This window comes from Nicotiana tabacum, chromosome 18 (genome assembly GCF_000715075.1).
Source record: "Nicotiana tabacum cultivar K326 chromosome 18, ASM71507v2, whole genome shotgun sequence".
NCBI lineage: Eukaryota > Viridiplantae > Streptophyta > Magnoliopsida > Solanales > Solanaceae > Nicotiana > Nicotiana tabacum.
In genome coordinates, this window is record NC_134097.1 from 94,223,059 (window position 1) to 94,231,320 (window position 8,262).

The 8,262-nt window shown below is 38.1% G+C and overlaps 1 protein-coding gene across 1 annotated transcript; it reads right to left on the reverse strand.

Annotated features, from left to right (window-relative positions):
* Window positions 1-602: 602 nt before the first annotated feature.
* On the reverse strand, window positions 603-2,999 carry LOC107800288 (protein FEZ-like). The gene is made up of 3 exons (XM_016623432.2): window positions 2,577-2,999; window positions 1,853-2,154; window positions 603-1,478 (listed from the first exon to the last, which is right to left on the reverse strand). The coding sequence occupies exons 1-3, from the start codon at window positions 2,761-2,763 to the stop codon at window positions 828-830; spliced, it is 1,140 nt and encodes a 379-aa protein (XP_016478918.1). The 5' UTR covers window positions 2,764-2,999; the 3' UTR covers window positions 603-827.
* Between the last annotated feature and the right edge of the window lie 5,263 nt (window positions 3,000-8,262).

Genomic DNA, 8,262 nt, shown 5'->3' on the forward strand with positions numbered 1-8,262 from the left:
CATGTAACTTCCCATGAAAGGTAAAATTTGTCATACTAAAAATAAGATAGGTTCATAATCAGAGGCGGAACCAGGATTTGAAGTTTATGGGTTCAGGATTTTAAATTCTTTAAGTTACTGTGTTCTAAATTAATATTTTATACTTATTCAATAAATTCCTTAAAACAAATACATAGTTTGCAACAAAGCCATTGGGTTCGGCCGAACCCGTAGCTCCTACTCTCCTTCCGCCCCTGTTCATAAGTACAATAGGTAAAGATGATATGATCGTCGTTACACTGTCAATATATATAATTGAACTGAATTTGAGTGTTCATTTACATGACAAACTGGTAACTATGCATTTAAATGATCATTAAGAAAACAACATCTCAGATAGGCAGGCTATTTTGGTTGTGAAATAATATTGGACATTTTAATATATACATGATTATTAACTTGCTTGTAAAACTCGCAATAGTTTAAGGGTTACCACGTGCGATGGCTATATGTAAAACATTATCTAATTCAGAAAAGAAGGCAAGGACGAGAAGAATTAGTAAGGATAAGACAAACAAAAGTAACTGCCGTAAAAGCAAAAAGATATTTACTCTTGGCTAAAACCTTACAGGAAAGGAAATGATTTGATTAGTCCAGACTCAAGTTTGAAAGCCTACATTAGAATTTTCACATTGCTAAGCTAAAAACTGAAATCAATTCAAATAGCCCCTAAAAGAGGAAAGGAAAAGACATAAGAAAGAAAAGCTAAACTTAGTGCTTAAAACTTGGAAACAAAACATGACTAGGGATTAGTAGCTAATTAAGGGGTCAAGTGTAACACTTGTTAATTAATTAGTAGAATAACTAGTGGACATTTCACTAGGACAAGGTGAAGAATCCCATAGCAACTTTGACTTATTCCATGCATCAATATCAGCATTAACGGGAAATCCAATAACAGATCTAACATTTCCCCACTGTTCTTGCATATGATCCACATTCACATTTGGTAATTCTTTCACCAAATTTCCTGCTTCTTGAATTTGATTCTCTTCAATGTTCTCTGGTAATGTGATTGAAAAGTTGTTATAATCTCCAAGTATGGAGGATGACATGTTTAGTAGCAAAGAAGAAGCATCAATATTTAGGTAATTGGTATATGAATTAGAGAGTGTATAACTTGTGGTGGAGTCATGGTTTGAGATGGAAATTTGTTGAGGAGGTCTATGACTAGTAATCATTGGATTTATGATTCTATAAGGAGATAAATCTATTGGAGAGAAGCTAGCCATGGATGAGTTTTGTAAGTCATTACTAAATTGGATGGCTGAACTTGTACTTTTGGCTATGAATGACATTTCATTTGGAGTGAAGTGGTTACTTGTTTGAAAGTGTGGTGTGGTATTTGAGGATATTTGAGGGGACACCCAAGAATGAGAAAAAGCTCTGTGTGTATTGGAGTTAGCTTTCTTGAAAATCCTACAAATTGCCCATGAGTCCTGGAAAAAGTCCAAGAAATATATTCAGAATTACATATTAGTAAAATAACCCCCACAAAAAGATAAAAGTGAAAACAATAACTAGGAATTTAGGTTCTATACTAGAAGTCATCCACATTTTCAAACGATTGTGAGTTTTTCAAGATAACTGTCTTTATATGTGATTTAAGGCTATCTCGAGTCTTTTTAACACCTTTAATTACCATGGTCTTACACATACAAACTAGTGTGCCTTTAGATCGACTTAGGATATGACAAAATTGTATTTCAAATAAACGTAACTTTTCTCTCATTTCTAATTTTATCTAATTTGGCATAACAAAAGTTAGAAAAAAAGAAAAGAAAAACTAAAAATGGAGTTTACATAAGCTTACATTAGGAAGCATATTTTTGTCCAAAAATCTCTTTGGTGTGGTAGAGTCAGTGATGGAAGGCAAGCGAAACTCATGCATCATCCAGTCAGTTTTCGTCCCTTTAGCTGCTCTACCTTTGTAGAAAACCAGTGATTTCTTTAAGCCAATGCATTTTGAACCTTCAGAAGAGTAAATTGGCCTGTCAGTTCCTGTGGCTTTCCAAAAACCAGCCCCAGTTACTCTATTTGGCCTTGTACTATTTCTGTACTTTCTATCCCTTGGACAGAAGAAATACCATTCTCTCTCTCCAATAGTTGCCAACTCTGTTTGCAAAAGGTAACAAGGAAGCAGTTAGCTAATGTTCCATCTTTTATGTACATGAAACAATTAAAGAAATATACAAAGACCTAGGACAACATGAAAGTACAAGATAAAGTTTCTTTCAAGTGAAGAAAAATAGAAAGAGAGAAAAGATATGAATTCCAAAACTAAAAGATCATGTTATTTATATCAATGAAATCTTGAAACAAAGTATATGAACACCGACACGCCTGGTGGAATGATAAACATTTTTCACCATTAATAACAAGATATCTCGAGCTCTGGAAATGAAGTTCTCTTTGGTAGAATGAGCTGGTGTTTTACGACGCAAATCTGGATTACCCGGGCCACTGGTTCTGGACACGGAATGATTAAACAAAGATAAAATGAAAGCATAACATGAATAAAATTAAGTTTTTCTTACTTGGAAGATCCCATGGATCAAACTTATAGATGTCAAGTTGCTTAATAAGCTCAATGGAGAGAGTTTTGTGCTGTATCTTTCTCCTCAGATAAAACCCTACTAACTCTTCATCTGTTGGATGAAAACGAAACCCTGGTAGCATCATTTCATCTATTTTCCCATCTGTTTCATTTCTCTCTTCCATCATTCTTTTTCCTTCTCTAAAATCTACCCACAACCCTTAAAGGAAAATTTCTCTTCCCCTTAAAGAATAGTAAAAACCCTAAGTAGACAAATTGTTCTTCCCTAAGCAACTAATTTAACTCATAATTTTTTTTTTTAATTTATATTAAAGTGGAAAACATGACAATGAAACTCAGAAGAAGAAAACTATTTAGGAACTGTGGGAGGGTATTATGCACTTATAATTAAGATCAGATAAGCTCAAGAGAGAAGTTCAAGTTTAGAATAATATGATCTTCACTTATAAATTGGAAAGCATTATATGCTTCCCGAGGACGAGGAGGGGTCTGCCCCCCGAAGGATAAGCCACTTTTTATGGTGACTTTTAAAGCCTACTTGTTTTTCGTGACTATCTCGTTTGAGTCTTATACAAGCTTACAAATTTTTTGTCACACTCCAAATTAAAGGCTCTCTCTTGAGCCAATAATTTTTTCAAATATATCCTTGTTGTTTCAATTAGTGGCGTTAATTAAGTGAAAAAATATAAGGGAGGTGCCAATAAATATTGATCGTGATTTAGAAGAATATGTATACAAAAATATTATTCTGATAAGGCTATTAAATGCCGATAAGAATATGTAAAAATCTTAAAAGATAGATAATATGGATCGGAGATACATAATAGCATTATAATTAGCAACACCTATCAAGAAACCCTAAGGTCAAGAAAATGGATACCTAGAAATGAATGACTCATTTCTCACTTGAATGCCTTGTTGTGCCCATTTGTTATTTGTTTAGTCCAAAAGGAAGAATCTCAAGAATCGTATATTAAGCCCTTCTGGGGATTATGATACAAGTGGGTTTTTCATGACTTTATTAAGCTTAAGACCATGATTATTTTTTTGCAGGAGCTAAATAATGTGTATGTCAAGACAATACAAACTTTCATAAGTATATATATTTTATGAAGTAAGGGTTCGAATAGCTATTTGGCACGGAGCAAAAGCAATTTCCAAGGCAAAAGCACAATATTATATTCAGGTGTTAAATTCTCTGTCTAAGACTTACGAGTTATGATTAATTTAATTGATTAGAAGCTATGGTTACTCAGGATCCAAAAATCCCATTTCCTTCTATTCCATTCTTTCTCAGCTTCTATTCCACTGACTTGTCAGACGATTGAATATATATTCAATTTTGTCTTAAGTAATTGATTGATGAAAGATTCTCCAGCTAATGTAAGGGGCATGTAACGAAATCTGAAAGGGTATTTGAGGGATATCACCAGTCCTAAGTTGGAACAGTGTAAAATACCCATTTGGCCTTTTAAGATTAAATTAACCAAGAGCTAGCCTTTAATTTTGTCAAGATTCGTGGACTTTCTCTTGCATCCCCACTTTGAACTTCTTGACATTTTCACCCTTGAAACTGTATACGGGTAAAACCGGCCTCGAAGTGCATCCCGGTCTCCGACATGATAAGCGGTAATAGGGGACTTAGAACGAGGTAGGGATCTTATCAATTTTGAGTCCAGACCATAACACCCACCCTTGAAGATATCGGGGTCGTGATTAAGGATCGGTCCTGGCCTTGTTCAACTTCGAAGAACGTTGTCAAGCTCGGCCAACAGAAGGCCGTGATATTCGTAACCGACTGATATAATGGCGGAGATCTCGGCATATACCGACGTGAGATCAGCAATCAATTAATTAGGGGATTTTTACCTTTTATAGAGGTGAACCTACTATAGGGTTTCCCTACTATATAAAGGGGGTATAATTACTTGTAAAGCACATTGTAACACGCATTCCAAAGCAACATATTGTTATTTTCTTTCTCTAAGCTTTTGTTCTTCTGTATCTTAATATCGATCAAATTGCATCCAGTTCAAGTGTGATTGACTTTCCAGGATTGTAACTGCTCAAGTCTTGTGGTTTGAATTTACTTTATCATTGTTTAATTCAACTGCAACTTAATTTATCGCTTTGTGTCAAGTTAATCCATGTATCCTTAAAACCACTTACAAATTCAATTGTTATCCGATTTTAAGGATAAACAGTTTGGTGCCCACTGTGGGGCTAAGGATAATAGTGGCTATTTGATACAAATTTTCATAACACACTCTACTTTATACTTGTTCTTTGAAGTGTCTCTAATTTAAGGTTAAAACTCAAAAATGTCAAAGTCTCAATCAACACCCCTATATGTTGACAATGAGTCTGGCCATCACGATGAAAATAACATCACAGTGCTCGGTAACGAGTTACTACCCATTGATCCCATCAGAATTCCAGTCATGGACCTGTTGGAAGTTAACTCGTGTGACTATCCACACAAATCTTCCTACCAACCCCGAGAATAACATCTGTGGTAGAGCTCGATCGGCAGTGCAAAATACTTAAAACAATGGAGAAGACGGGATCAATTTATGGATGATCTTCAAAATATTACTGGCTCAACAGGCGGCGGTAGCTCAGTTACAGAACCAAAGCTGCTCACCAAGCAGAATTGAACCCGATCCATCCTGAAAAATCACCTGCAGGAACGAACTGGTTGTAGAGAGGTCGAATGGAAACAAGTTGGGGACTAACCTCGAGATCATAAAAATGCTCGAGGATATGATAAAACAGATAGAATCAGGGGACAAGAAAAATGAAGCAAATGACAAAAAGGTAGAAACCTACAATTCCAGGGTCGACCAAATCTTGGGAGCACCGCCGATACTAAAAGGCCTGGATTCCAAGAAGTTCGTGCAAAAACCTTTCCCTCCGAGTGCGGCTCCAAAGCCGATCCCTAAAAAATTCCGCATGCTCGAGATTCCTAAGTACAATAGAACGACTGACCCAAACGATCATGTTACCTCCTACACATGCTCTATCAAAGGAACGACTTGGAGGATGATGAGATCGAGTCTGTCTTGTTGAAGAAATTCGGAGAGACCCTATCAAAGGGATCTATGATATGGTATCACAACTTACCTCTTAATTCTATTAACTCATTTGCTATGCTTGCAGACTCTTTCGTGAAAGCACACGCCCGAGCTATCAAGGTTGAGACCAAGAAGTCAGACTTTTTCAAAGTAAGACAGAAGGGTAATGAGATGCTCAGGGAGTTCGTATCCCGGTTTCAAATGGAACGGATGGACCTGCCACTAGTCGCTGATGATTGGGTTGTTCAAGTTTTCATCCAAGGACTCAATGTTCGAATCTCGATGTCTTCACATCAGTTAAAGCAAAATCTAATAGAATATCTGGTTGTTACTGGGGCCGACGTGCATAACCGGTATCAATCAAAAATTAGAGTCAAAGTTGATAAACTTGGGGCCCCTTCAGGGTCTGCTTATCCCGTCAGAACGTCGATGGAGTCAAGAGAGATATCGATCGTGAACAGAGGTCAAACAGGGATCGGTATCAGCCATACAATGGAGATCGAAGAAGTAGTAGGTCCGGACAGAATTCTATGCAAAGTGAAAGGAAAAGTGATCGAGGTAAGAAAAATCGGGGACTCATGAGAAAGAATGATTTCGACAGGCCTATCTGGCCTAAAGAAGAACCAAGGTTATCGAAATATAACTTTAACATCGATGTTGCGGCAATTGTATCAGTTATCGGATGCATCAAGGACACCAAGTGGCCTCGACCTCTACAATCTGATCCAACCCAAATGGATCCTAACCAGATGCGCAATTATCAAGGCATACACGGACATAATACAGATGATTGATGACGGTTGAGAGAGGAAGTAGCCCGGTTGTTCAACAACGGGCACCTTCGAGAATTCCTAAGCGACTGAGCCAAGAACCATTTCAAGAATATAGATTCTAATAAACAGGCCGAACAAGAAGAACCTCAACACGTCATCAACATGATCATTTGTGGGGTCGATGTCCCTCAAGGCTCGATGTTGAAGCGCACCAGAGTATCCATCACAAGAGAAAAGCGGACTCGAGATTACATATCGAAAGGGACCTTGTCCTTCAATGACGAGGACATGGAAGGGATCGTGCAGCCCCACAATGATGCACTGATAATATCTCTACTCATAAATAAATCTCGAGTTAAGCGTGTGTTAATTGATCTAGGTAGCTTGGCCAACATCATCCAATCGAGGGTCATAAAACAGCTCGGCCTACAAGATCAAATCGTGCCTGCAGTTCGAGTTCCAAACGGATTCAACATGGCATGTGAAATCACTAAGGGAGAAATAACATTACCAGTGAATGCCGTCGGGACCATCCAGGAAACCAAGTTTTATGTGATCGAAGGAGACATGAGATAAAACGCTCTGTTCGGGAGGCCAATGATCCACAACATGAGGGCAGTGCCCTCAACTTTGCACCAAGTGTTAAAATTCTCAACACCTGCGGGGGGGGGGGTTAAAACAATTTATGGAGAGCAACCAGCCACAAAGGAAATGTTTGCGGTTGAAGAGGCAATTCCAATATCCACACTAACAATGACAAAAGGGGACAAGTTCGGCCACAAAGCAAGAAGATAAATAGCAATTACCGACACTAGCTCTGATCCAACAGAGAGGCAGAGACTGCTGAATACGATGACTACGGGGTTCCCAGGTCTTTTATAACCCCCGATGATTCTGACGCCACTAAATTGATGGTCGAGGAGCTAGAACAGGTCATATTGATTGAGCATCTACCCCCATCGAAAGGTATACCTGGGCACGTGGCTAAATCCTAAGCTCATGAAAAAACTCATTCAATTTCTTATAACTAACATAGATTTTTTTGCTTGGTCCCACCTCGATATGGCAGGGATCCCGCCGGAGATAACTACTCACAAGCTAAGCTTGGATCCAAAATTCCACCCAGTCAAGCAGAAGAGGAGACCCCAGTCTGAGGTCAAACATATATTCATCAAAGATGAGGTATCTGAACTCCTTAAAATAGGATCCATTTGGGAGGTCACATACCCGGATTGGTTAGCAAATATAGTGGTAGTACCTAAAAAGGGAATAAATTAAGAATGTGTGTAGACTATAAGGATTTGAATAAGGAATTCCCCAAGGACTCCTTCCCTTTGCCCAACATCGACCGCATGATCGATGCCACGGCCGGCCACGAGATCCTCAGTTTTCTCAACACCTACTCTGGGTACAACCAAATACGGATGAACCCAGATGATCAGGAAAAACCTCCTTCATTACTAAATACGGCACATACTACTATAACGTGATGCCATTCAAATTAAAAAATGTCGATGCTACTTATCAATGCCTAGTAAACCAGATGTTTAAGGAACAAATAGCAAAATCAATGGAAGTTTACATTGATGATATGCTGGTTAAGTCCCTGCGAGCATAGGACCATTTAAAACATTTACAGGAAACATTCAGCATATTGAAAAAGTATAATATGAAGCTGAACCTGGAGAAATGCGCGTTTGGAGTCAGATCAGGCAAATACCTCGGATTCATGTTATCCAATCGAGGAATCGAGATCAACCCCATCAAGATCAAAGCCATCGAAGATATCACGATTGTGGACAACGTGAAGGACGTGCAA

Coding starts and splice junctions, on each gene's coding strand:
- LOC107800288 (XM_016623432.2), bottom strand. CDS start 2,763: ATGATGGAAGAGAGAAATGAAACAGATGGGAAAATAGATGAAATGATG. Junction 2,155..2,576: donor TGATCCATGGGATCTTCCAA/GTAAGAAAAACT, acceptor TTTTGCAAACAG/AGTTGGCAACTATTGGAGAG. Junction 1,479..1,852: donor ACAAAAATATGCTTCCTAAT/GTAAGCTTATGT, acceptor GACTTTTTCCAG/GACTCATGGGCAATTTGTAG.